Genomic DNA, 27,781 nt, shown 5'->3' on the forward strand with positions numbered 1-27,781 from the left:
CCGACTGCGCCACCCAGGCGCCCTTAATTTATTTTTTTAAGTAATCTCTACACCCAACCTGGGACTCAAACTCACAAACCTGAGATCAAGAATTGCATGCTCCTCCCCGAATGAGCCAGCCAGGTGCCCTGTGAAGTCATCTTTAACACCCTTCTTGGGGTATAACTCGGACAAAGTTTGGAATCACAAAACCATGCTGCCCTGTAATTGTCTGCTGCCTCACTGGACAGAAACTCTGGGGAGTAGGCACTCTCCTTTCACTTTTGAAGGCACAGTGCTTTACACATGGGTCAATATTATGGAATATATAAACTGAGGGCTTGCTAGGTTACCCAGGAAAACTCAACAATCATTCATTTTCTTTGAAGTGCTTATAATAAGAATTAAACAACAGAGGAAAAAGGTAGAAAGGTTCCAGGGAAAGTTTTTCTTGGTTAGAGAGTTAAGAAATCCACTACAATTTCAAAAGGAAAATTCCCATATTGGCATACTATTATTTTGCTAATTTGTCTATAACTCTTTAATATTAACAACCCAAATTTACAAACTTCCCTATGAAAATCAAACTTCTTAAATAATACTAATAAATAAGCACTCATTAACCTGCATGCCAGTGAGACAGAAAGGCCTGCTGCCTGCTATGTATTTGAGGATAATCATGTTTGAAACATGTCAGGCAAGAGAGCTCCTAACTATACCCAAAAGGCACCAGAATACTCCAGAGTTTCTCACAATCTGGCTCCCAACAAAACTGCTTTTGAGAACCCAGGGCAGTAAGCAAACGGTGACCGATCTGGGAACACCAAAAGCTACAGTTTCTACGGCCAGGGGTATTCCCTTCACCCTCCTTTACCTTCATATTTGGCTATTCACCCTTCTTGGCTGCAGGGCTTCCCAGCACCACTCCTCACAGCAGCCAACTCCCCTCCTCCAGTTTCCTCTACTCACTCTTGCCTGAGGTCAGAAACCCAATTAGCAGAATCCTGCAGTGGAGAATGGGGAGGGAAAGAGAGGAGGGATAGGAATAGTGAGGAGAAAGGAGGGAAAGAAAATCCACTGCACTCTAAATCCCAATCACCCAGCCCTTCCCTTCTCCTTATCACTCCCAATGCCTTACAGTCTTTCTCAAAGCAAACCCAGCCCCTGATTTCCTCATTCTTTAGTCACCTCACCCTTTCCATAAACACTGCCTCTCAGACTCAGTGGATTTGCTTCTCTGACATGGGGGTGCTCAACCCCACCCTGGCCAATGCTCCTGCCTCAGCACAAAGAGAAGCTGAGAGGAAGAATTCACCCAGGACGAGGGAAGTGGAAGCCAGTACAGTAATGGTTAATATAATTTGGGTGCTAAACTGAGTCCTTTACCAATGTTTCCAAAGTTGTTTCTTTGGACAATACACTCTAAGTTCCAAATTACAATTAACTTTTAGAATACAATCCTATTTGTAACTGGGGACTGTATACAATTATTTCCTGATAAATGACAAACATGTTATGAATTAGTAAATATTAAGCTGTTGGATTCATGAAACATCTGTCTTCTAAAGAAGGTGACCATATGAGCCACCTCAAGCTTGGCAGTGTCTGTTTACTAATCCAGAATCTGGTTGATTATATATGTGGACTCTGTAAAATTAGTAAGTCTCTCTGAGCCAATCTCCTCTGAAAGAGCCAGAATCTCTTCCCTGAGGATCGAGAAAGTGTTAAAGACACTTGTCTACTCTTTCCAACAGAACGATCTTACATAGGGTTCATAATGTGTTTTTTCTAATCATTTTAGAACTTTACTGGGTTGGACTTTAATTACTGCAAGGCAGAGGTCTATATATTTTCAACAGCTAGATTACCAAACAGGATTTCCACTTGGATCCACTCAACTCACCTGAAATGTATGTCCCACTTCTCATTTACCTTATTTTAGGGTGTCCAGGTATCCTCCTCATGAGGGCTTGGATTTTGCTTTCTCTGTCTATTCAATGTTGTTTACAAAAGGTACAACCTCCCAGGAAAAGCTGTTAGTCTGACCCTATGACTGAAGGCTTTTGATTCAGCTGGCACATTTCAAGAGTCTCAAGCCTGGCTCCCTGCTCCAGGCCTAAACAAAAATCTCTGTGGAAAGCTAATTCAAAAGCAGAGCTCACTCACTCTTCACCAGACTGCCCTACTTGACAGCCTGTAACCTGTCCAAAGCCACCCTCAGTTTCCTGTGGCCTTGAGAAAGAACCCTCCTTAAGAATGCCATCCAGCTGCACAGGCTGGCTGTGTACATTAACCCCTTCCAACCACGTTTCCCACCACCATCAGAGCAAAGCGTCCTGCGTAAGAAACAGCAGAAAAAGGCTGAGTTCCAGAAGTTTACAGCTGGTGTTAGCAATAATGACAGATCCTTGAGATTTTTTTTTTTTTTAATTTTTTTTTCAACGCTTTTTATTTATTTTTGGGACAGAGAGAGACAGAGCATGAACGGGGGAGGGGCAGAGAGAGAGGGAGACACAGAATCGGAAACAGGCTCCAGGCTCCAAGCCATCAGCCCAGAGCCTGACGCGGGGCTCGAACTCACGGACCGCGAGATCGTGACCTGGCTGAAGTCGGACGCTTAACCGACTGCGCCACCCAGGCGCCCCGATCCTTGAGATTTAAGCCTGAGGGCCAATGGGATGACCAAACCTCCAGTTTCAAGAAAAAAACTTCATCTTAGGTAAGGACAGTAGTATACCATAAAGAAGCCAAATTAATTTCCCTTTCTCACAGACACACTATTCACTATACAGAAGAATATTAAAAGGAGGGCAATACCAACAAAACTGTTCCATGGACAGAAGAGCAAGCATGAGAATACATTTTTTTTTTTTTAAGTTGGGATACTTAATTTCAATTCTCTGTCAAAATATTTATGCCAAGAAAAAGGCTTTTGCCTAGGTACTAACGTTCAGAGTAGACAGTTGTAAACAGAATGGAGTCAGCTATGAGAAAAGTTAGGCAAGGGAGGCTAAATCTTTCATGGGTCAAAGGAGGAAGGACAGGGTTTATGACTAAAGAAAAACGTTAGAAGAGCATCTGTAAGCTAAAAGAAATTAGAACAATTTTACTTGGTACACTAAGATTTTGCTTGACATTTTTATTTATTCAATTCTCCTGATAATCCTTTAAGCCCCTACTACGTGCCATATATCTTAACATTTCTGCAAAAGTCCCACTGTAGATCTGAGTATTCAAAGGCTTGAGGTTTATATATAAGAACACGAAGACTTCAAAAAGAGTCTATGTGCTTTTTGTTAAATACAAAACACTTTAAATGCAATGCAAAGGCCCCTCTTTGTGACTACAGAGAGAAAAAAAGCAGCTGCAGTGGTTGTGTTGTGGGTTGGTTTTTTTTTTTTTTTTTTGCCTCTTTTTTTATTCATTTTATCATCCAACCAACACCTACTCATTCCTCCTCAGCCCCTTGGTTGACCTCATGAAGGATAAAAAGGTATGACTCAAACTCTTCTTGGAGCTTAAAACTAAAAACAGAACACCAGACATACCAATAAATAATTACACCATAAAACACACAGAGAAAGGCTGTAAGGATACCACAGCATAAAAGGGAGATCAGAATAGGAAATAAACACTTGCTACTAGGTCTGTAAAAGCTTCATGAAGCCAGTGGTTGCTGAGCTGGACCATTAAAGATGGTCAAGGTTTTAATAAGATGGATGGAGTAGGTAGGTATATCAGAAGTAGCATGTACGCATACAAAACTCAGAAAGAAAGGATAGTACCTTTCCACTTCCTGCATTTTTCCTACGTCCATATGAAGTCAGCAATTAGTCCTCAACAAGCAAAATAACTAATATCAGAGAGGAAATTTTGCAAATTTAGAGGTTTTAACTGACAAGGGCACCATAGGCAAACACATGGATTTCAAACTTTACAGATTCCTACACCTAACAAATAAACCTCACTGAACTGGCCAATTTCCTCTCCTAGTTTCCTGCTATGACTTCTAAGTTGGTGCTTTGGAGGCCCTGCAAACTCGCTCTTCTAGGTCTCTCTTGTACTATCTACACTATCACTGGGTCAAATTCTTTGAATCAGCTACTAAAATAACTCAACTACTTCAAGCTTGCATTGAAAACATCCATTCTGGCTATATGATAAAAGAATACTGTAGTTTGGAATAATTTAATATATGCTTAACTAAGCCACTCTCTCACCAAGTGATTTTCCCCATCTCACAGGGTTGTTGCAGGTTAATTTCAGTTAAAGCGCAGTGCCTGTCTGGCACCTAAGTGTTACCTGGAATGCTGATGTCTGGGTTCAAGTTGCAGCTGGCCATCTGAAGCTTCATATGGCTCTTCTACCTCATACACATTTGCATCGGTGTCCTCCATGCTTCTGGAATTTTGCCATTCTAACTCGGGAGTTTTCCCTACGGCCATAATAAATGGCAAGTTCTCATACTCTGGTATTTCCTCATAATGGCGTATATTTTCATACTCTGGTGCATAGCCACTTGTAATAGATTTGCAAGGTGTCTGAGATGATGACTCCCTGGAGAGCATTTGGTCATCCAAAGACTCAGATCTTGGTCCATTAGCTGCACTGGTCTGGCCCCGAGACTTTTTCCTCTTCTTCTGGGATTCTAGGCTGTAATTATCTGCAGAGTATGCTTTGATGGGCTTACTTTTCTTTTCTTCTACCAACGTGCCATGCCAATCACTTTCAATCCCTTTCCGCTCCCCACCTGAGAGGCTGCCTGTGGTTGTATCTCCAACTTGGCTATTCTTGAACCAAAATTTCTGGAAATCACTCTTCATGAAACAGATGGACAGTTTCATGTTCAGCAACTTCTTTAACGAGTTCTTCTTTTGAGAGTCTTTGCAAGGCTTAGTGCACCTCTCCACATCCATAGCAGATAATGATTTCGCTCTAGGCTTAGTCGTGGCAGTTGAAGGCTCACTATTTGATGATATGGTGACAGATTTTAAGGATTCTGGGTTCCCTGAAAAGGGTAAAATAGGATGAGGTAATTTCCACACTGGCTTTTCTGAAGTCTGTTTAGTCATATCAAAGGAGGACAACATACCATGGTTTTGGGCACACAAATGTCGAAGGTGATTTCTTTCTAGACCCTTCTCTGAATTGTTGTCTTCATTTGAGGGATAAGAAATTTTCTCCACCAGCTCCTCTGAGGCAGCTTTTTTAAGTACTCCTGCAGCAGGCAAGCTGTGTCTCTGAGGTTTTTTGGGGACAATTCTTGAGGAACTTTCACCTTTTATTATAGATTCTTTTTGTATTTGAGGGGCAGATGCTTCCAGGTTACAGGCAGTAGGCAAATGTTCATTGCAAGTTAATTTGAGTTGCTTAGGCAGGCTCATAGATAAAGTACTGCATCTTATAAAACTGGTCCCTTTGTCCATAGCAAGTGACATACTAGAACCATCTACTGTCTTGGTGTCAGAACTCAAATTACAATCTGTTTCTATTTTTTCAAAGGAAGATGTTTCATGACACATAACTTTCTGTCGATTGAGTAAATTTTGTCTGTCACTGTTGCAGTCCACATTCAATTCACTTTTATTTCCTGGCTTCACTTTGTCCACCTGTTCCTGGTTACACAAAACATTCTGATGAAGAACACCAATTTTACTGTTTTTCAAACCAGCTTCTAAAGGACAAGAAGGGTTACTGTCTAAATTCTCTGGTTCTTCAGTACTTTCACTAGGAACATCTATATACTTTTGGCGTAACAGACGAGCAGCCCGTGTCTTTCTGGGCTTGGGAGTTGGAAATTTGGGGGTATAGGGTACTAAGTGAATTTCTAAGGGACCAAGATCTTTGACTTCTGATTTCTTATTAACTCCATCTGAAGATGGAAAAGTACTTCTTTTATCATTTTCCAGAGTTTCTTGTTCAGATGAATGAAAGCAACTATTGCTTTTTTCACTACTATGCTGATAAGTTTCATCACTAGGAATCTGTAAGTGGCAGTGGTGATGATCAGGAACTTTTTCAAGGCTGGACAGGGAAGGTGACAGGTCTGCAAACTCAATTCTGAATTGTCTGTTGGAATTATAGCCATCAGTCATTTCTGGGCTGTCTGTGGAGCTGTGCTTCTGTAGGGAAATAAAAGGTGATGCTCGTTGTGTTAAAACATCTTTAAGCTTCTCTTCTAGGATGTTTGCCTTTAAAACTACTGCATTCTGGCTCCTGACTTTTTCAAAGTTAGAATCACATTTACTCCTTGTTTTTATAGCTGAAGAGGACTCATCAATTTTACTATTTTCTAAATTTTCATGCATTTCCAGGGGCTCTAAGATAAGCTGCTTTACACACACATGTTCTCTATTCCCAAGTTTATGGATACACTGAGAATTACAGGAGCACATTGGTAAAATATAATCGCTGCTCTGACGCCCTACATTTTTACAATTAGAGTTGTCAGCATTTTTAGGTAATTCCTGTTTATGCTCTTGCAGGTTCACAATGATTTTCCTTGACGGTGACTGCCCGATGTCTCTAACAGGTGAGCCTTTCAGAACCTTTGGTTTCGGGGCTATTGCTGGTTTGGTTTTCTTTGTTGACTGTGGAACACTAGGAATCACAATATCAGGTTTAGGCGCAACAGGAGGTGGAGCAGGCTTATTATTTGCTACCACAAGCTTTGGCTTGGGGGCCACTGGTGGCTTCTTAATCTCTAGAAAGGAAAAAATAATAATTTGATGACAAAAACAAAAAACAAAACCCAAAAGATGATAAATGATTAAATTTGATAACATTTTTACTTTTTTTGACAAAATGGTGAACTTACATTTTACTAGGCAGATTATGTTAAAGAGTCAACGTTACTCTCGAAAATTCCTTAAATTGTCCTTCAATTCCAATATACAAAGCTTTGGGTAGAGTGTACATTTCTTATCAAGTCCAAAACAGTTTTTCTTCTAACTCTAGAACAGATTACCATATCTTCAGTAGACACTAAATGAAACCATTGGCTTCTGCTTTTGGGACCCTTATAGAAGAAAAGTACTTCATTTGCTGAGTGCTAAGTGAGTGAATTTGCTTAAGTTACATGTAGATAGAACTCTTTAAGTTTGCCTCTCAGTAAGCAGTAGTATTCTTCAACTTCAATGATATACCATAGAGTTATATAAATGCTTTTTCTCAAGATTCTACCCCACTAGAACCCCAAAACTATCTTAAAAAGGAATACAGAAATCAAAAATTTTCCAAACTTAAAAACAAAAGTAATTCTTCTGTATTATTCAATTCATTTTAAAGTTGGATTTCTCTGTACAGAAATTGTCATTGGGAATTTTCATTATAATCCTTCCCAGAGCTTTATTTTTTAAAAAGGCATGTGTATAGGCTCTACACCACATCTAATCAATCAGAGATTCTGGGAATACAGCCTGGACACGTGTATTCTTTTAAGTTCCACATGTGAATATACTGTGTACCCTTAATTAGTAATGACCGTAGTACATTTAAAAGATAACCACACACACATACAAAAGATGACCACAATTTCAATTGTAGCAAACCTCCCTTGACATTATATAAAAAGCACTTAATAAACACCTATTATACAATGCTAGGTTTATACAGACCTGGTCCTATCCTAAAGGTACCTAATAAAAGCCTCACTCAAAAGACCTATAAAATAAAGATATACAGAGCCCGAATATCTGTATTTTTTTTAAAGTTCTTTAGGTTTTTCCACCTAAACTATCTCTTATCACCTAGTCACATTTCCCCCAAGGAGACCTAAAGTAAAAATATTTTATCTTATACTTCTTACACTGCATGTTTGTTCCTCCAACAGGATCTAATGCTTAACAGAAACTTAATTTACTAAACAAAAACCATAAATCTTTCCAAATATCTGTTGGACATTAAGTACTTGAATACACAGAGGCTTTGATACTTCATTTAGTGATGATTTTCTTTTCAACAAAGGAAATTAGTCACGACACTTGGGAAGATATGACATGAAAGTGTGGGGGTGGGTAGAGAGAGAGGGAGAGAATAGGGTGCTCTACTTCCTTTTACCAATCATTTTCCCAAACCAAGGTCACACAATGACATATGCCCTCTCATTCAATTCCTGGTATAATGTCATAATAAAGAAGATAATAAAAAAATACTTCCAAAATAATTTAATACAAATTCCCAAAGCTACACAATTTCACTTAGCTATTTAATACACATGCTGTTACTTTTAAGTAGAAAAAAATTGTAAAACCATTCAAAACCTAATGATAAACCTTGTTATAATAGTCTATTAAATTAAACTCTTGACCTATTAAGTCTTAAGGGAAAGTACGATTGCCCTAGGCCTCTTCCCAACCTCCCACCTTACCCAAGATAATGAAAACTGACAAACTGTCATGTTGATTTCATTTTTGTAACCATTCTTAAAACATCTTATCTTTGGGATTTTTGAAGGAATTAAAAAAAAAAAAGTCAGTTTTGCAAGATGGAAAGAGTTCTGGAGACTGGCTGCACGGCAACATGAAGATATTTAACACTACTGAACTATACACTTAGAAATGGTAAAGATGGAAAATTTATGTGTATTTTACCACAACTAAAAAAACCAAACAAACCCAAAAAACAAAAATCCAGTCTCATCAAACTAATCTTTTACTTTCTGAATCTTATAGCCTGTCAAAAGCTTCAGGGCCATCTAACCAATCAATTTTTGCTTTTTAGTTAAATTGTTTTTTACTCTTTGGTAACAATTTCACTATTTTCTTTAAATGTGCTTTATACACATTATCAGCATATCAGCATATTATACACATATCAGCATCCAAGGGCCATAAATACCTGTTCTCTGTTAGTTTTGTAGAAATTCAAGCAAATACGTATGAGTGGTGGTTGATTCCCGACAAACACAGCATAGCATATGTACCTAACACTTTTCAATGCTCACTCACTGCATTAAATAGATGACTGTGAACATTAGCTCACCACTGTTAACTACGTATTGGAGGAAGCAGATTAACATAACTCAGCTGGCTAACCTAATTCTGTGCCTTTGTGAAGATCTGGTTGCCTCAGTTTCCTTACTTGTAAATGAGGGATTTGAACAGATTTCTAAAGCCTATATGATTCCGAGATTATAACTTCTGTGATCCTTGCTTCAGGAGAATCCTTATATTCTCTAGTCCCTTATCTTTATATGATATTTCTTCAGTAGGACTTTGTCAGTCTTCACCATTAGAAGGCAAGCTCCAAGAGAGGAGGCATTTTGACATAATGCTCTATCCCCAGTCCTGAAAATAGAGCCTGGGAATAGTCAAAGCTGCCACATACATACCCTTCAATAGGTCTCAGTAACAGACAATTTCTTTTTTTAAAAAAAAAAAATCAATATCCATTTAAATGTAGAATAATATTCTGAAAAGTTAGCAGGAATCAACTTCAGTAGGATTATTAAATGAGTTATTAATCATTAGTAAGAGCAAATATTTAAGTCACTGGTATAGCAATATCCAAAATCCTTTTAATTTATTAAATTAAATTATTTAATTTATTAAACTACATTTATTTAATTTATATTATTATTATTATCATTATTATTATCATTATTATTATTATTTAGTGGCTCTATCTCGAAAGAAACACAACTCAAAAAATAACAAGTCATTATGGCCTGCTCCTATGTCACTCTTGAAATAAGTGCATGATGTTTGGAAATGAACCCAGCACCTTTGGATCTTAATACTGTAACAACATTTAGACCCAAAAGTGTAGAGCAAAGCAGCAAATCTTTTATTTACACAGCTGTTTGGCTTCAGGGAAAAATAAGGTAAGAAAGTAAAGCACTAGTACCATTTTACTATTACAAACATAGGCGTCATCTGTTAGACACAGATGGCTGTGGTTCACATGTGCACACCTTCTTAGCTATTGGCCAGCCCAAAGGCAAAGCACGTTAATGAGGCTGTATAGGTTTTAAAAGATACAAAATATACACTGATAATCATCTCTCCCTTTTCATATACTGACTAGAATAATTCTAAAGTCTCTATTACGGGCCTACTCTTTGACAGATGCAGAAAAACGAAGAAAGCTCTTCTTCAGGATACATATAACTTAGATGTTCTACATTTATCTTATTTTTAAAAAATGAAGCCAAACCATCCCAAATACATCAGATTAGATTTAATGTAAACAAACACCCCCTCCCCCAACTGCAAATAACACTCTTAATGTTTTAATTAATTTGATTATGTACCAAAAAGCATCATAAAGAGTTTACAAAAATGATAAACACATAATTTTATAAGAATGGAAACAAAACCCCAGTTCTCTTCCATATTCTCCATTTAGACATGATAAAGAATAAAAAATCTTAACAGACAAAAAGGTAGTTAATGTTCTCAGCAAGCCATGGTAAAAACCAACTAACTCAGCTAAACACAGGAAGTGTTCTTTTAAACACCACAAAAATGTCTGTAGATTAATTGTAAAGTTGATAAAATATAAAAGTAGTTTGCATTATTCTAGGGTAATTCAAATGAAAGAATCAAACTTCCCGACTGAGCCCTGAATCAGATTTACATAATTAAATGCTTCTGGACCTGTTCATTATAAACTGTTAGGACTAGAATTGAAAACAATACATTTAAGGTATGAATATTTTAAATGTGTTTGAAACTCCAAAGGAGGTGAGAGCTAAAATGGCTGGCAAGACTTTTAAATTTCTAAACATTTTAAATTAAGTGGACTGGGTCAGTAATAAAAATTAAAAGGTGAGGCACAGAAATTTAAGATGAAAACAGTTCACCTCAAGTACGCAGAAAGTCTCCCTTTGGTAACGAAAAGAGTTTATAAACAACTTTCACAGTGTATGATAACATATCTCTTATACATACATGTAACATTAAATAGGAAAGATCTGCAGTATGTTCAGGAATACTTCACTCCTTGCTTTCTTATCCTATTGGCTAACTTTTTACCTGGTTAGCTGTAATCTGATTACACCTAGCAATGCAACACTTCAATATATCTATGATTTAAAAATAATACAAATCAGAACATTGAGAGTGCTGTTTGACAGCTTCAAGTTGCAGAAATTTAAAACAAATGCCATGAAAAGCAAAGAAAAATTGATCATACTTAAGTGCTGATTTTAGAAGTAGCTTTGAGGGAAGCCTAACACTATTGTACTACAAAATTCTTAATGAAGCGTATTTCTTTAAACATGGGCAAAAGCATAAAGAAAAATCCGCAATACTTAATGCATTATTAAGTTCTGGTTTAAAAATTAACCTATAGTCTTATAAAGTGTTTTTTTTTTTAAAGCGCTTTTAACAGTAATTAGCAATTACTTTACTAATCATGTTGGAAAATAAGAACTGTCCCTTAAGACTGTTTAGAAACACAACGCCAAGAAATGCGCAAAATTCACACAAAGGTAAATTACAGGCTTTGTCATCTGGATGAAGAGAAAGGACTATGGGAGGCAGACAGAAAATAAGGCTTCGACTAACCAGGTAGAAACAGAAAAAAACCCATAAAAACTGGGTGAGGTGAGGAAAACATTGCTATCGACAATTCTACTCCTCTGCTTCTCAGGTAACAGGAAAAACCACCGGGAGAGGAGTCACAATGTCTAAACCTCCGCATCTAGTAAGGGTCAGGGTTTCCAGTTGGTACTGGGTTCAAAGCGACTCAGAGCGGTGGCTGAGTTCAACACTCCGGGAACACTGCCCTTTCCTAGAATAACTGATTTCTTAACATGGGAATCTAAACTATTTTCACACGCAAAGCCAAAGTCGCCCAAACTTTGGGACACACGAGCAGATGTTTCCCTCTTCACATTTAGTGATTCACCTGGCGCAGAGCTCCCAATGCGGGTCTCCGTTTCAAGGGAGATCCCAAGAGAGACACGATTTCTAACCAGCCCCTCTGGTTAGGAAGGGTCGAAAATATTCGGCAGCACACGCCGTCTGCTCCGTACTTGCCACAGCCCTCGGGAAAGGCAAGGGGAACACCGTTAATCCACCCGGGAGGAGAAAGTTGCTCCAGAGCCCAAGACTAGCAGCGCTCGCTAGAAACTTTCCAGCGGCAGCGCGAGCGCCGTCACTTACCCGCGGCAGAAGTCATGATTCCCTGTGCAGCTCGTTTCCCCGTTAGCCCCCCTCAATCCATGCTCCTCTTACAATCCATTGTTTCCAGAGTTCTCTTCAAGAAGAGAAAAGCTTCTGCCAGGGGCCGCATTCCGTCCGAAGGTCCCGCGGCGCAAGCAGAGCGCCGCACAAAGGACGCGACCGGCTCCAGGGACCCAGCGGCGCTCCCGGGCGCGAGCCGCAGGCGGCGGGCAGGCGAGCACGAGCGCCTCCCAGCAGAGCTCGGGGAGGACGGCCAGGCACGGGCACGAGCAGGGCTCACCGCGGCTTCGCCGGCGCGCGCCCCAGTCCAGCTCCAGAAAAAAAAAAAAAAAAAAAAAAAAAAAATCTGTACTTCAGGCGCCCCCTGCTCGTCGCAGCCGTAAAAGGCGGACAATAGCTCCAACCTCCTCCAATCAGTGAGCTCGGGCTTCCTCCCGCTCCTGCCCCTCCCACCCACACGCTAATCCTTTGCTCCAATAAGTGGCCCTGAGAGGGGGCGTGCGCTGCGAAGCATTCTGGGAATTGTAGTTTTCTGGACAGACGGGACAGTCGGTAGCAGACGCCGTGGTGCCGCCTGTTCTCCCGCCTTCATTTCCCATCGTGCTGAGGCGGGTGGCATGGCGGAGAAGGATGACACCGGACTTTGACGAAGAGGTGGTTTTTGAGGTAAGGGGAAAATGGCGGTGGATGTGGATTGCCTTTGTTTGAGACGGACAGGGGGGAAGGCGAAGGGCCGATCCCGGGACAACGGATTGGGTGACGCTCCTGCCCGCCTAGGTCCTCGAATCTCGGCGATTTCTCGGCCTAGTGTTGGTGGCAGCCTGACAGGTGTAGCCCCAGGCACCCTTGCCGCGGCAGCCTCGGCCTCAGGCCCGCCCAGAATTCCCAGCTGGGGCTCCGTTGGTAGGCCGGTGGACAGGCGCCCCCTGCTTGTTCCTTCCCCGGGGATGGATATGCTCGCGGGCGTACTCTGCCCGAGCGGGGCGGGGTCCTATCGTGCCTTTTGGATACTCCTGAATACAACTTAGCCTCCCCCTTTTTCGTCCTCGATCTTTTGGGTCAGTATCCAGAAGTGCCTCAGGTCATCCTTCACGGTCGAGGCGTGGCCCTCGTAATGAAGGCAGCAGGTGCCCGTTTTCTAACACGTTTTAAAATCTGTGTGTGGGACCTACTGCGAGTATTTAGGACCGAGGCATATCAACATCTAGGTCTAATTCTTTTGTCCTTTGCCGTTGCGCTAGGTGTAGCCCGTTCTTCTGACTCGAGCCTCTGGGTGTGAGTGCTTTTGTGTGGGACTATTTTAAGACGTTCTCTGCCATCTTGAATGAAACACACGCGCGCGCGCGCGCGCGCACACACACACACACACACACACACACACACTCTATGGCGAGTATTTTGTTGCCACTTATCTATCAGATGCAGGAGAAAATTCACACCCGTTATAGATATATTGCAAACATGTATGCTTTATGTTCACTCATCCAAATAGATTGTAAGAAATTTTTAAAAAGAAATGGCCTATTCCATACAGTGAGAAAGCGAGGCACTAAGTGCAGAATGATAAATGTTGAAATATGTATAAATTGTCGTTGGAGGATTGATTTGGAAACAGGAGTCTATTCTTGTGGCCTCAGAGAAGCTACACCCAGTAAATGATACCGGAGATAAATCTTGAGCTATGAATCGGATTAGACAGATCGAAAGGAGAAAATGCATTACCGGGAAAGAACTGAATATGCCAAGGTTAGGAGGTGTGAAAGTACCTGGTGTGGATTTTTTTAGGGGCATGAGTGGGAGGGTCGCTATATAAAGTGGCTTCATGTGGCTAGAATGTAGCAGTAGTGAAAGATAGGGCCATTTTATCAAAATGAGGAGTCGATTGGAGGAGCTCATTAGGGAAGACAAGTGTTTGAATTTTGGAAATGAGAGAAAAAATGATGGAATAATGGCTTGGACAGATAATTCTAAGGTAAAATCAAGGAAGCAGTTACAGATTGAATGTGGGAGCTGAAGGAGAGACAAAAATGTAGGTTACTCAGATTTCTAGGGTAGAGAAAACTGGGCGGATGTTATTTTTTTTTTACCCTATTTTCTTAGATTTCTGAATATAATAGTAATGAATGCCCAAAGAACATTTCATTATAGAAAATAAGCCACAAAATTAAAATTATCTGTTAATCTACCAGCCAAAGATGGCCCCTATTAACGTTATAGTATTGTGTTCTTACAGACTTTTTTTATGCAAATGTATGTTTAATGTGTGATATTTTTTAAAGAAAAATGTATCATACGTAGAATTCTGAATGTATTTTTCACTTAAATTTATCATGAGTCTAACTATTCATTACTCTTTGAAAATATTGTTAATAACATAATATCCCTGCATGCATGTTTATCATAATATAACCATTTTCCCATTATTGGATAATTATATTGTTTCAAAATAACCATTGTATCAACACTGATATGATTCCATCTTTAACTGCAACTCTGATTTTTCCTTAGAATAATTTCTAGAGGTGAAACTAGCGGGTAAAAGGATATGACAATTTTTTAAGACTTATACAGAAAGGTTATACTAATTTATGTTTCCATTAGGAATAAGAGCATTGATTTCACCAAATCCTCAGCAACAGCCTTCTTAGTTTCTTTTGATCTTTGATAATTTGATAGGAAAAATAGCATTCCATTGTTCTAGTGTATATTCTATGCATTTATTGGAACCATTTTTATTTCTTTACTTGCCTGTTTCTTTTTGTATGTTTTTGTCCATTTTCCTATTGGATGCTAGCTTCTTAAAAATTGACTTGCATGAGTTCTTCATATGTTACTTAGACCTTGTAAGAAATTGTAGAAAATTTCTTCCAGTTTGCTGTTTAATTGACTTGCCTTTTGTCATGTACATTAATCTTTTCTGTAGCATAATATCAATGAGGAAAGTGTACAAATCATAAGTGTGTGCAGATTGATGAATTTTAACATGTTGAATACACCAATGTAAGCAGCAGCAGCCAGATCAAGAAACTGAACATCACCATCACACCAGAAGCTACCTCTTATTTCTTTTGTCGGTTCTGCCCACTTCAGATATAACCATTATTCAGACTTGGAATAACGAACTTAATTTTGCCTATTTTTATAGTTTATACACTGTGCAATTCTATTTGTATATCTCTTTTTTGGCTAACTTTTTTTCTTTCTGGTTTTGTTAGATTCATCCATATTGTCATGCGAGCATTTGTTATTTCTCCATAGTATTCCATGTGAACGTATGACAGCTTTTTAATCCATCTTACTGTTCATGGTCTTTGAGTAGCATCCAATTCGGGACTATTATGAATAGTGCTGCTTAGTATGTATGTTTTGTTGAACGTATTTCTTTATTATTATTACTATTATTATTTTAAGTTGGGGCAGAGAGAAAGGGAGAGAATTCCAAGCAGGCTCCACACTGTCAGCCCATTGCAAGTCTCGAACTCAGGAACCATGAGATCATGACCTGAGCCAAGATCAAGCGTTGGATGCTCAACCAACTGAACCACCCAGGCACCCCTTGTTGAACATATTTCTGTTGTATATATATTTAGAAGTGAAATTACTGAGTCATAGGAAATGTATATGTTTACCTTTTGTAGGTACTGCCAAATTTTCCAACCCAGTTATACCAGTTTATACTCCTACCAGCAGTCTATAAGAGGTCTAGTTGCTCTACATCCTCACCAACACTTGTTAATATCAGTCTGTTTTGTTTTTTTTTTTAAGTGTATTTATTTATTCTGAGAAAAAGAGAGTGCGTATGTACACTTATGCACCTGTACCTAAGAGCTGGGGAGGGGCAGAGAGTTGGAGGGGGAGAATCCCAGGCAGGGTCTGTGCTGTTAATTTGCATTTTCCTGATAAGGAAGTTGAGAGTCTTTTTTATATGTTTATGACCCCACCCATTGTTTATCTACTTTTGAAAAGCCAATTCAAGTTTTTTGCATATTTTTCAATTGGGTTATCTCTTTTACTGATTTAAAGGAGTTCTTTACATATACCTGATACAAGTCCTTTGTTGGATATGTGTACCTCAGATATCTTATCTCAGGATATATGTAGCACTCTCTTAATTGTGCCTTTCAGTGAACAGAAGCTCTTAACTTTCTTATAATCCAATTAAACCTTCTTTTGTAGTTAGTACTTTTAAAGAAATATTTGCCTACTTTAAGGTTACAAATGTATTTTCTCTCAAAGCTTTATTTTACCTTTTGCATTTAGATCCGTCATCCATGTGGAACTGATTTTTGTATGGTATCAAGTAAAGGTCAACATAATTTGTTTTTCAAATAGATGTCTGGTTAACCTGGCATTTACTCAACTGACCATTCTTCCACTGAACTACCATGTTGCCTTTGTAATAAATTAGGAAACCTTGTATGTGTGGCTCTATTTCTGGATGCTCTCTTTTCCATTGGCCAATTTGACCATTCTTATGCCAATAACATTATTTTAACCACTATAACTTAATAAAAAATGTCTGATTGGATAAACCTTTCAGCTTTATTTTCCTTCAAGGTTGCTTTTGCTATTTTTGGTCCTTTGCATTTCCAAGTAAATTTTAGAATCAGCTGGTCAATTTCAGTTAAGAAAAAAAAAGGCTGAGATTCTGATTGGAATTGCTTTGAATCTATTGATTGATTCAACAGATTCAATTGATTTGGAGAGACTTGACATCTTTACAATACTAAATCTTCCAATTTGTGAACATTTTTACTCTCACCTTCTAAATGAGGCAGTTTCTCATCTCTGTGTTCTAGAACTGACTTTACAAATAGGGAATATAGGGGAGAAAAATAATTTTCCCTCCTCTACCCTTCTACTTCTTGGCTGAGAACCCTGTATTAAAAGATACATTAGGGGCGCCTGGGTGGCGCAGTCAGTTAAGCCTCCGACTTCAGCCAGGTCACGATTTCGCGATCCGTGAGTTCGAGCCCCGCGTCCTGGGCTGATGGCTCGGAGCCTGGAGCCTGTTTCCGATTCTGTGTCTCCCTCTCTCTCTGCCCCTCCCCCGTTCATGCTCTGTCTCTCTCTGTCCCAAAAATAAATAAAAAACGTTGAAAAAAAGAATTAAAAAAAAAAAAAGATACATTAACAGAGAAAAACAAACAAGTTTATTAACATGTATACCTCATTTGTTCATGGGATATACTGTGAAAAACCAGAGCTAGACAATATTTAAAGCAGTAAAAACAGATTTTAATCCTGGCTATCACAATAGAAGAGACCTCAGTGAGAAGCAGACTTAGTTGCAAATATAGCCTGGGCAAGAGGGAATTTAATTACTAAGAGGAAACACTGGGATAAGAGGAGTTTTGGGGAGCCTGGGTGGCTCAGTCAGTGAAGTGTCCGACTTCAACTCAGGTCATGATCTCGCTGCTTGTGGGTGCGAGCCCCTCATCGGGCTGTGTGCTGACAGCTCTGACAGCTTGAAGCCTGGAGCCTGCTTCGAATTCTATCTCCCCCCTCCCCTGCCACTCACATTCTGTCTCTCTCTCTCTCTCTCTCAAAAATACATAAACATTAAAAAAAAAAAAAAAAAAAAAAGAAAGAGTGGTTTTGGCTAAACTGATCTAATAGAAGAATTCTTGCTAAAGACAGGGGTGGGGTGGGTGGGGGTTGGACATCAACCTGGGTGGGTGATAGAAAATGAGGAACCCAGTATCTATCAAGGTTGTTATGCTCATGAAGCTGAGAACACATGATCACGATCATAAGCAACAACGTAAGAGTCAGGAAACCATCACATCTGCCTCTCGATAACCCACAAAGCTGGTACAGTGGTACTGGAACTCAGAATCTATCCACTGTCTCTACTGCAACTGCCTCTGCATTACCAGAAAGCTGGTAACACATATTGGAACAAAGGAAAGAAGGAAGGAGGAAGAGAGAAAGAAAAGCCCACTTTGTATCTAGAATCCTAGCTGCAAGATAATTTGAGAAATCTTACATTTAGCTTTCCTGTCTCTTAAACCTCTCCTACCCTAAGAAAATTTGACTGGATATTTTTGGTGTATTTGTTTTAACACTGTTGTTTTAATGATTTTTAGAGTCAGACGTCAAACGCATTTATGTCTTAAGACTTACTCAGGGGGCGCCTGGGTGGCTCAGTCGGTTGAGCAACTGACTTGGGCTTAGGTCATGATCTCACGGTTTGTGAGTTCGAGCCCCGCGTCAGGCTCTGTGCTGACAGCTCAGAGCCTGGAGCCTGCTTCTGATTCTGTGTCTCCCTCTCTCTCTGCCCCTCCCCCGCTCATGCTCTGTCTCTCTCTCTCTGTCTCAGAAATAAACATTAAAAAAAATTTAAAAAAAAAGACTCAATGTCATATGCTACATTAAAATTAAAATTTTAAATTTTAAGTCAAGCAGAGTTTTGGAAAGTACTCCCAACTATATCCTTTCCCTACTTAAAACTCTTTTTTAAGTGCCTTGATTTAATATCAATTTCCTGGAGTATTAGCAACTCTACTATCTTTTCTTATAATATTGACCCAGAGGTCATCTTTGAGTGCTGCTACTTTGGGAGGACCAGGGCTACACTGAAAGATGATGTAGTAGAGAATTAAGAAAGAAAAGAAAGAGTGAGATTCCCAGGTCCAGGTCCCAGTCCTTGCCCCAGAATCTGACCTTCTTTTTATCAGTACTAGACTCCAAATATACCTTCAAAGTTAAGTCTGTTATCTTGGAACCTAACAACCCCAAGAGGCTCCAATGGAAAGGAGTGGAAAGCATAACCTCAGACTTGGACCTCTCAGGCAGAACAACAACAGGACAAAGTTTCGAAAATGATGAACAGCATGTCTAACATGGGTACTCTGCAAAATAAATACTGAAATGCCAATATCATCATTTTACTCTGTAATTGTTATCTGTAAGATCTTTTGAGAGTATGTAGTCTCTATTGGCCTTAGGCAGGTGTTATAAAGTTCTGATGTTGCTCTTTTGTAGCTTTCAGATTTTTTCATTATAAATTAATTGCAGAACTTTGAGCCATTCATCCTATTTTGAATCCTTCCATGCCCAGAGGAAAGAGTACCTGAAAATAAGAGGTTTTTATCTGAAGGACAAATATTTCTACCTCTTTGCATTATTTGTAGTGTATCTAAACCATTTCTTCGTAACTACACTATAGGGACAAAGTTGTCCTCAAGGGACTCTTTACTCTTTCATATCTGTCCATGATAACCCTATTTCGGTGGCTGAATTCTTTGGTTTTTATTGAAATTCATTCTCTTTTCCTTTGTTCATGACTGGGAAAGCTAATTTTTGCCCCTCATATCTCTATCTCTTTCCCTCCTTCGTACTTCTCAGTAAATTATTAAATGTTAACTCTTTGTTGCCATTATGTTCAGGCGTACTCCTCCCCATCCCCACACTAAGATAAATGTGAGATGGCTCTCACCCAATCTCTCACACGTAAAAGTCAGTGTAAAAAATCCTTCCTTACTTGAGAGATTCTCCTTTCTTTATGTTATTTTTATATATTTTAATTTTAAAAATTTTAATTCCAGTATCTTTTCTATATTTGAAGGTTAAATATTATTTGTAGATTCTTTCTATTTGCATTATTGATTTGACTAATGGAAGAAAATTGTTTTTTGTCTGTGAATGTATATATTGACAGTATTTGGTATTTTGATAATGGAATTGCTGTCTGGAATAATTATAAAATTTAAGGTATTGTTGTGTCATCTCATTTTCACTTAAAATTCATCTTCAGTTTTCTGCGGTACATAAAATTCCACAATTGTATAAAATACTCTACTTCTAAATAGTAGCTGAGCTTGGAAGCATAGCAAAACTCATGCTTTTATCACTATCTGAAATTGAAAGAATACTTATTAATGAGTTGTTAAATTAGAACCCTATTGACATAAAAGATTAATCATTAAGGCCAAAGCTAGTTTATTACCAGATGTGCAATAATAAATTTGTTTAACACAAGTTATAAAAATTATTCTTGGGGAACAAGTCTTTGCTTTTTTCTGTCTGGGTGATATTCCTTCCATTTTGGCTTCACATATCCACAGATCTCTAATGAGGATTTTAACATTTAAAAAAGTAAAATAAAACCAATGAAACAACAGATTTGGGGCAAAAAAAAAAAGAGTTTAACATTAAAAAAATTTTTAAAAATTTTTTAGTGTTTATTTTTGAGAGAGAAGTGGGGGAGGGGCAGTTGAGAGAGGGAGAGAGAGAATTCCAAGCAGGCCCTACCTACACTGTCAGCACAGAGCCTGACATAGGGCTTGAATGTACAAACTGAAATCATGACCTGAGCTGAAACCTAGTCCGATACTTAACTGACTGAACCACCTGGGTGCCCCAGTGCTTAAATTATTTTTATGGTTGTCTTGGTATTTTTACACAGTTCTATTAAAGGCTTTCTTTTTTTTTTTAAGTTTATTTATTTTATTCTCTACACCCAGGATGGGGCTTGAACTCATAAGGTTGAGTAAATAAGAGTCAAGCCCTTAGAGTTCTCCATTAATTAGGAAATACAGGAAGAGATTTGGCTCATTTCCAGTCCATTTTTAGATCAGGAACTCTTACTCAATTTTAGTTTTCTCGGTTCTGTACCAGTGTTTCTGTAGTTCCCAAAGTTGGGATTTTGTTGATTAATCCATACCATTAATTTCATGTCTCTTTAACAACTTTATTGAAGTGGATTTTCTACTTCTATATATATCTTGCCCCATCCTTTTAGTTTCACTCTTCCTTACAGCTTCTCCCTTTCTGATGAAAGTGCATAATACATCATTTTGAGAGAAAAATCTCTCCTTTATCTCTTAAGGGAACCACAAATGCTTTTTCTACTCTTTTTATTATCATTTGGGATAAGGAAAAAAGACAATAAGGTTGGATGTGATCTAATAATATCCAGACCTCATTCTAATGTTTATCGCATGCTCTTCTCACAACATGTTGCCTGTGTGTTTGACTTGGTTCTAATTTTTTTTTAAGTAGTTAAAAATGAGTTTTACTTCCTCACCTTGCTTCTGCCCTGCATCCAATAAATGCCCATTATATGCCAGTTCATTAATCAGATACTAAATGATATTAAGGGTAGCATCAGAACTAGGGAGCACTCAATCCACCATTGCTACCTTCCTTTCTCTTAGTTAAGACCAAGTCATTGTCGTTCTTTATATTTAATCAGTTGAGTGTATAAGCTGTGCAAGTCAGTTTTCTCCCTTTGCATCTCTTCAAGCTTTTTTTTTTTTTTGATGGATAGATTTTGTTTTGTACTATATACAATTGTACTTAAGTACATTCGTGCTATTGTATGGAAAAAATGTGAAGTCACTCTTTTTAAAACTTTTTGTTGTGTATAACACTTAATATGATTAATTGGATAAGATTGATTTTGATTGGAAAATCTTAGAAGCCTGCAGCCAGGAAAATTTATGAATATAAGTCTTACCTGCTGCTAGTTTACAAAAAATTTTTAAGTAAACATAATTATTAAGTAATATCCTTTAAAGGCGTTTAAAAACCCCTACTCCTTCTATTACTTCTGCAGTTACTGAGTGATATTGAAGGAATTATGTTGAGGTTTTTTTCAAAGAGCTGCTTCTGATTGGAAAATGCTTAGTAATGATGAAGACACACCCTCCAGTTCAGTGGCCATTTTGTAGTGTGGTTCTTCTGGAGAAACAAGTGGGAACCATCAAAGAAAGAAGTGTATGGATCAGAAGAATATGGGCAAAAGGCAATAAATTTTTCATCTAGGTCAATTGGAGAAATTATAACTATGCTGTCCGTGAGTAGTTTAATTAGTAAGACCAATTTTTCTGGATGCTTTTAGCTTACTTAATCTTTTTGATTTCTGTGATTAGATTTGCTTTGCTCATATTGAGGAACAATTAAATTAATGCTTGGATTCAGAGCTTTGGGTATAGTAATTTAGAAGTTACGTTGAAATATGTAAACTACAAAAAGTATTTCCTGTTATTTTAGAATTAATTTTGCAAGGTACTTTTTATGGTGTTATCTATCCAAGGTTTAAGGTTGGGGGTAGGGGAAGCAGTGAGTAGTTATTTTCAAATTATGCTTTCTGATTGTGTACTGATTTAAAGGTGAGTGAAAAGTCTGTAGGAATTCAGTATATTGACAATATAATTAATTGTAATGGGTAAATTTATTTTCCTTTGTAGAGTTTGTAAATTATGACAATTTTAGCTCTTTATATCTAAAAGCATTTTCATTAAAAATAGAGAAAACAGCTACCTTGCATAATTTGGTAATGACACTCTTCCTCATCAGCTTATTTTGTGATGTTCTGCAGTTAACCTGGAAAGAAATAAGGAAATAATAGCAATTAACAACAGGAATTCCTCCTTTTCCATCATATTTTCCCAGAAAATTGCTGTTTTACATGTAATAATTACATTTATACCTATAGCTATAAGCTATATTCAAGGAGAAAAGACTTCTAAAATATTTTTAATAGCTAATAAATAATTGTTTCCAGGCAAATATCCTCCAACAAAGCCCTTAATTATAGAAAATCTTTTTTTCATAAAGATTTTGTTTTGAATAAAAGATCTTTTAGAGATTCCTTTGGCATGGCAGAAACTTTTAAAAATATATAACTTACATTACAGTACTTTCTTTTCTGAAGAAATTAAAAACAGATATAAATCTTTAAAGAAAAGTTACCTGTAAGTAATTTGATAGATTGTTTTAACAAGGGACTGGAAACAAAGCCTTCTAGGTAAGCACAGGTTTATTATAAATTGAAGTCTTCATTGACAAAGTCACTCCTACATTATACACTTTCATATCTCTGTGCCAATGCCTCCTGTCTTCTACCGCCTTCTGTTAGTAGCTAACTGCCTTTTCCTACTGCTTCTTGTGTTTAATAATGGACTTAAAGAGATCAGATGACATCTGACATCTGACAGCAGTTAGCATTTGATATTTTACTGACATTTTAAGTAATGGAACTGTGTAATAGTTGACTAGATGATTAATTTTGATATAGACAAGTGCACAGGATCATTCTATTCATTTGCTAAACCAACAATTCGACACCTTTTTTATTAGGCCTTACACTGGGCACCTTTTTCCGCACAAATAACACATGAATGTATTCTCATTATGAAAAAGTCAAATAATACAGGGAAAGCATCAGCCCTCCCTTAATCTTCCTTTTCTTCCTAGAAGTAACCACTCTCCTCAGTTTTCTGCCAGATCATTTTCAGTGCAATTATATTCATATATACATACAAGCAAATATATCCTCATAATACACATAGAAATGTTGTATAATATCTATAGGATCAATGCCTAGTAGAATTGCTAGATCAATGGATATATTAATATTTTTACATACTCCCATTAATGGCATCTGAAATATCTTTTTCCTTATACCCTTACCAACACTATACATGACCAAACTTAAGCGTTGCCAACTATCAGGTTAAAATTATATCTTTGTTTGAATTTGCACTCCTTCAATCAAGGGTAAAGTCTAGCATGTTTTTATTTGTATTCACCCATTTGTGTATTTTTTTTCTTTGAACTGCCTCTTTATATCCTTTGCCCATATTTGTAGTTTTTAATATTTTCTTATTGGATTATATGGTTTTATCATAAAGAAATTAGTTTTATCATATGTTGGCCATATTTTCTCTTAAGTGTCATAAGAGTTGTTTTAAAAACTCAGTGAGATAGCCTTGAGAATAATTTGGAAGAATAAGGTACTGTTGTTTTTATAGTCCCAGGATTCTTTGCAGCCAGTTTCAAGGTTTGTGTAATCTGAGGTAAATACATACAAATTATAACTTATCTGAAGAGAAATGATTGGGAATAAAAGTAGGTATTATCGGGAGAAGTATGCTTTGTTGAATTTTCTAACTTAATCTGTTAGATAATTTTTAAATTACAAGTCCAGTTTCTGGTTAAAAAAAACACAACTATATAAAATACTGTATTAGACTGAGTTAATGAATTTATTTACTCTAAATTAGTTGCAATGTAGTGAAATAAATAACAGTTTTGGCTCTCTGTTGGCTTGTGTAGATTCAAATTCTGGCTCTCTTATTTCTGTGACCTTGGCTAAGTTACATGTTCTTTCTATGTCGTAGTTTTTCTCTTTTCTCAAACGAGCTCTGCCTCATAAAGTTATCATAAAGGTAAGATGAGTTACCACATAAAATGCTTAGAAATGTGCCTGGTACTTAGAAATGAACGTAGGTAATCAGTAAATGTTTGGTGCTGCTGTTTGGGGACGAATTAGTGGGGGAGAGAATCAACCCGATAGATGTGAACTGACACTGATCATTCTCCTGTTAGAAGAAAAGTGCATCTCAGTAATATTGAACAGAATTCACAGCCTCCACTGACATTTCCAAACCAGAGATAAACACTGTTGGAACCTATGAAATGAGCCGGTGGAGCAGGTCAAGGACCGTTTCCGGACTCCCCCCTGCTTGTGGCCCCCATAGCCTGTGGGAAACTGCAGCACTGGAATACTTGCTTAATTTTGTTTGTGTGATCTTGATCATGTTTGTGCCTGCTATGGCTCTATCACCCTTGGTGAGTGGATTTCTAAATTGATAATCTATCGCCTGTAGATTATTTTTCCTCTTTGCATTTATACCTGAAAATTTCCCTTTGGTTTTTGCTTGAATTATTCCCGATTGTACTTTGTTAACCCTAAGATAATAAGTATAGAACTCTTTTAAGAATGAGTAAACAGAAAAGTCATGGAGCCTAAAACAATTCTATGAAGATTTGGAGTTGCCACGCTCCAACAAAGTATATTCACAGAAGGGGAAAAAAAAAATCCAGATTTGTGTTTCCAGATTAAAGTGGCTATAGTTCTATGAAACCTAAAGCCACCAGTGAAGGGGGAATAATTTAATAATTTGAGATGAGGACAACCTGAAGAGAGGAAACAATACCCCTGAATTAAAAATTGTACCATGCAGGATCAGCATTTTGGACCTTAAGTGAATAAAATCTGATAAATAAGTATGTTGTTAACCATGTCTTTTACTTTCTGTATTCTGATGCATTGATCATCTCAGGACCTTACTGACCCTGGAGGGATTGCCGCTCCCAGAGTTAACCAATTCCTAAGAGAGAGCAAACCATTCATCTAGGTAACACACCTCTCACCTGGCCACGACGCATCTGCCCTAATCATCACAGGGTCAGATACCAGACCTCACTAGGGACAGCCCCTATGCTTCAGAGCCTGCTGAAATTATGCAGACTAGCCAGTTTTAAGCCTGCTTCCCTTGCCTTCCTCATTCCTTCCCAAAGAAACCACAGTAAAGGCCGTGATCCATAATTTCCTCCCTCTCCCCTCTTGACCAACCCTGGTGCTGCCACCATGACCTCCCCTTCCTCATGGCATGGCCTGCCTCCATCTTTTGAGATCTATGAATATAACTGTCTTTTCAATGGCAGTCATCTCCTGATCTGTTGGCCTTACCTGAGCAATGAAACTTATATTTTAAAACAATAAGGGATACCTGGCTGGCTCAGTCGGTGGAGCATGCAACTCTTGATATTGGGGTCGTGAATTCAAGCCCTATGTTGGGTGTGGTCCTTACTTTAAAAAAAAAAATAAATGAAAGAAGACTTCTTCTAGATACCCTTTTTCCTCAGAGACAGTTTTATGTTATTATTAAGGGTGTAGGCTTTGGACTCAGACCAAAGCTGGTTAGTCTTACACTATTTAACTTAGCCACGTTTTTGACTTCATATGCCCTAATTTCCTTCTAAAATGGTAGGAATAGTAATAATTTCGCTTTAGAAGTTTGTTGTTGAGAGTAAAGTATTATAGGGGCGTCTGGGTGGCTCAGTCAGTTGGGCGTCTGACTCCGGCCCAGGTCATGTTCTCATAGTTCGTGGTTCGACAGCTCAGAGCCTGGAACCTGCATCAGATTCTTTGTCTCCCTCTCTCTCTGCCTCTCCCCTGCTCACACTCTGTCTCTCTCAAAAATAAACATTAAAAAAAAATTTTTTTAAGTAAATAAAGTATTATAAAACATCCTTAACTTAATGCCTACCATATAAGCAACTCAAGAAATGTTAACTTTCTTTACTATTACTCTATTTTCCAGCTTCGGCTCTACTCTTTTCTGAAATATTGGCCTCTTGTAAGGCCTTCTTATCTTCTCATCCTCTGTATTACCTCTAGCTGATCTCATCTACTCAATATGTTCCCATACCTGTACCCTACTATGTGGGTTTACCACCATACCTATTTGCTAAAAGCTCAGATCTGTGCATTCAAACTGGGCCACTTTCCTGATCTCCAGATATTTTAGGTCTAAATTATTCACATTTGAGTACCTCATAGGCTCCCTCTTCAACCTTGTTGTGCTGCCACTATTTTATATTTCAGTAAATAACACCACCTAATTGTCCAAACCAGAAATCTAGGAGTCACCTTGCCCCCCTCTGTTGCCAGCCGCTTTCAAGCATAAATGGGTAGTAAATTTGAAGAGACAGTATTCACAAACTAAAGAGTGTTTATTACATTTTGAGAAAGGGAGTAGGGGTGAAGGGTAAGATAAAGGTATTTCTCAGTTTATATCTTTTTGTGTTGTTTGAAATTTTTATTTAAAAATAGCAATATGGTCAAAAAATTTTTTTTGTGAAATTGAACAATTGAATTTCCTTTTATAGCATAAAAACAGTTAACTTTTTCTTAAATATTCCCAGAGAGAAGTTAATAGCAGAAAAGTCCTATAATTCTAGTGCCAGACATATAGAAGGTGCTCAATAAATATTTGATTAGTGATAAATGAACAAATTGATGGTTGGATTGCCATTTGTTTTCCCTTTCTAGCTAAGTGATTTTTCTAGTGGAATGCCGCCAGCACTCAGTCAGTGGCATCTAGAAAACAGCAGATAGTTGGTGAGAAACCAGAATCAGAATTTGACCAGTAGTTGTTGTAGACTACAAAGGGCTTTCTAAAATTGTGTCTGCGAACAGCTCCTTCTGGGAAAGAGAAGGAGAGAGTCCATAGGGTACATAAGAGCATAAGAGTTAGTGTGAAAGAGCATCTGAGGTTCTTAGCCTGACACATGTGCTTGGTTGTAAGCCTGTAGCATTAAGATGTGCCCATAACCGAATGCAAATTGGTGCAGCCGCTCTGGAAAGCAGTGTGGAGGTTCCTCAGAAAATTAAAAATAGACCTACCCTATGACCCAGCAATAGCACTGCTAGGAATTTATCCAAGGGATACAGGAGTACTGATGCATAGGGGCACTTGTTCCCCAATGTTTATAGCAGCACTCTCAACAATAGCCAAATTATGGAAAGAGCCTAAATGTCCATCAACTGATGAATGGATAAAGAAATTGTGGTTTATATACACAATGGAATACTACGTGGCAATGAGAAAGAATGAAATATGGCCTTTGTAGCAACGTGGATGGAACTGGAGAGTGTGATGCTAAGTGAAATAAGCCATACAGAGAAAGGCAGATACCATATGGTTTCACTCTTATGTGGATCCTGAGAAACTTAACAGAAACCCATGGGGGAGGGGAAGGAAAAAAAAAAAAAGGAGGTTAGAGTGGGAGAGAGCCAAAGCATAGGAGACTCTTAAAAACTGAGAACGAAACTGAGGGCTGATGGGGGGTGGGAGGGAGGGGAGGGTGGG

At 38.1% G+C, this 27,781-nt stretch overlaps 3 protein-coding genes across 10 annotated transcripts in view; 1 reads left to right on the forward strand and 2 right to left on the reverse strand.

Annotated features, from left to right (window-relative positions):
- FGD6 (FYVE, RhoGEF and PH domain containing 6) overlaps positions 1 to 12,365 on the reverse strand; it is a 117,265-nt gene extending 104,900 nt beyond the window's left edge. For both annotated transcript variants that reach the window (XM_049627469.1, XM_049627468.1), the window contains exons 1-2: positions 12,090 to 12,365; positions 4,282 to 6,682 (exon numbers count right to left, since the gene is read on the reverse strand). In XM_049627469.1, the coding sequence (XP_049483426.1) occupies positions 4,282 to 6,682; positions 12,090 to 12,105 (2,417 nt within the window). In that variant the 5' untranslated portion in view covers positions 12,106 to 12,365. The remainder of the gene's footprint in view (positions 1 to 4,281; positions 6,683 to 12,089) is intronic.
- A 192-nt stretch (positions 12,366 to 12,557) lies between these two features.
- The window catches only part of VEZT (vezatin, adherens junctions transmembrane protein), a 79,167-nt gene continuing 63,943 nt past the window's right edge, over positions 12,558 to 27,781 (forward strand). For 2 of the 6 annotated variants that reach the window (XM_049627476.1, XM_049627477.1), the window contains exon 1: positions 12,559 to 12,776. In XM_049627476.1, the coding sequence (XP_049483433.1) occupies positions 12,741 to 12,776 (36 nt within the window). In that variant the 5' untranslated portion in view covers positions 12,559 to 12,740. Of the gene's footprint in view, positions 12,777 to 27,781 lie in introns of all 6 variants that reach the window. The other 4 variants (XM_049627475.1, XM_049627478.1, XM_049627472.1 and 1 more) reach the window with 4 other exon arrangements.
- The window catches only part of LOC125920318 (uncharacterized protein C3orf20 homolog), a 186,579-nt gene continuing 181,152 nt past the window's right edge, over positions 22,355 to 27,781 (reverse strand). Inside the window, exon 17 of one of the 2 annotated variants that reach the window (XM_049627470.1) lies at positions 22,355 to 22,442. In XM_049627470.1, the coding sequence (XP_049483427.1) occupies positions 22,412 to 22,442 (31 nt within the window). In that variant the 3' untranslated portion in view covers positions 22,355 to 22,411. The remainder of the gene's footprint in view (positions 22,443 to 27,781) is intronic. The other variant, XM_049627471.1, reaches the window with a different exon arrangement.

Source organism: Panthera uncia, chromosome B4 (genome assembly GCF_023721935.1).
Source record: "Panthera uncia isolate 11264 chromosome B4, Puncia_PCG_1.0, whole genome shotgun sequence".
Taxonomy (NCBI): Eukaryota; Metazoa; Chordata; class Mammalia; order Carnivora; family Felidae; genus Panthera; species Panthera uncia.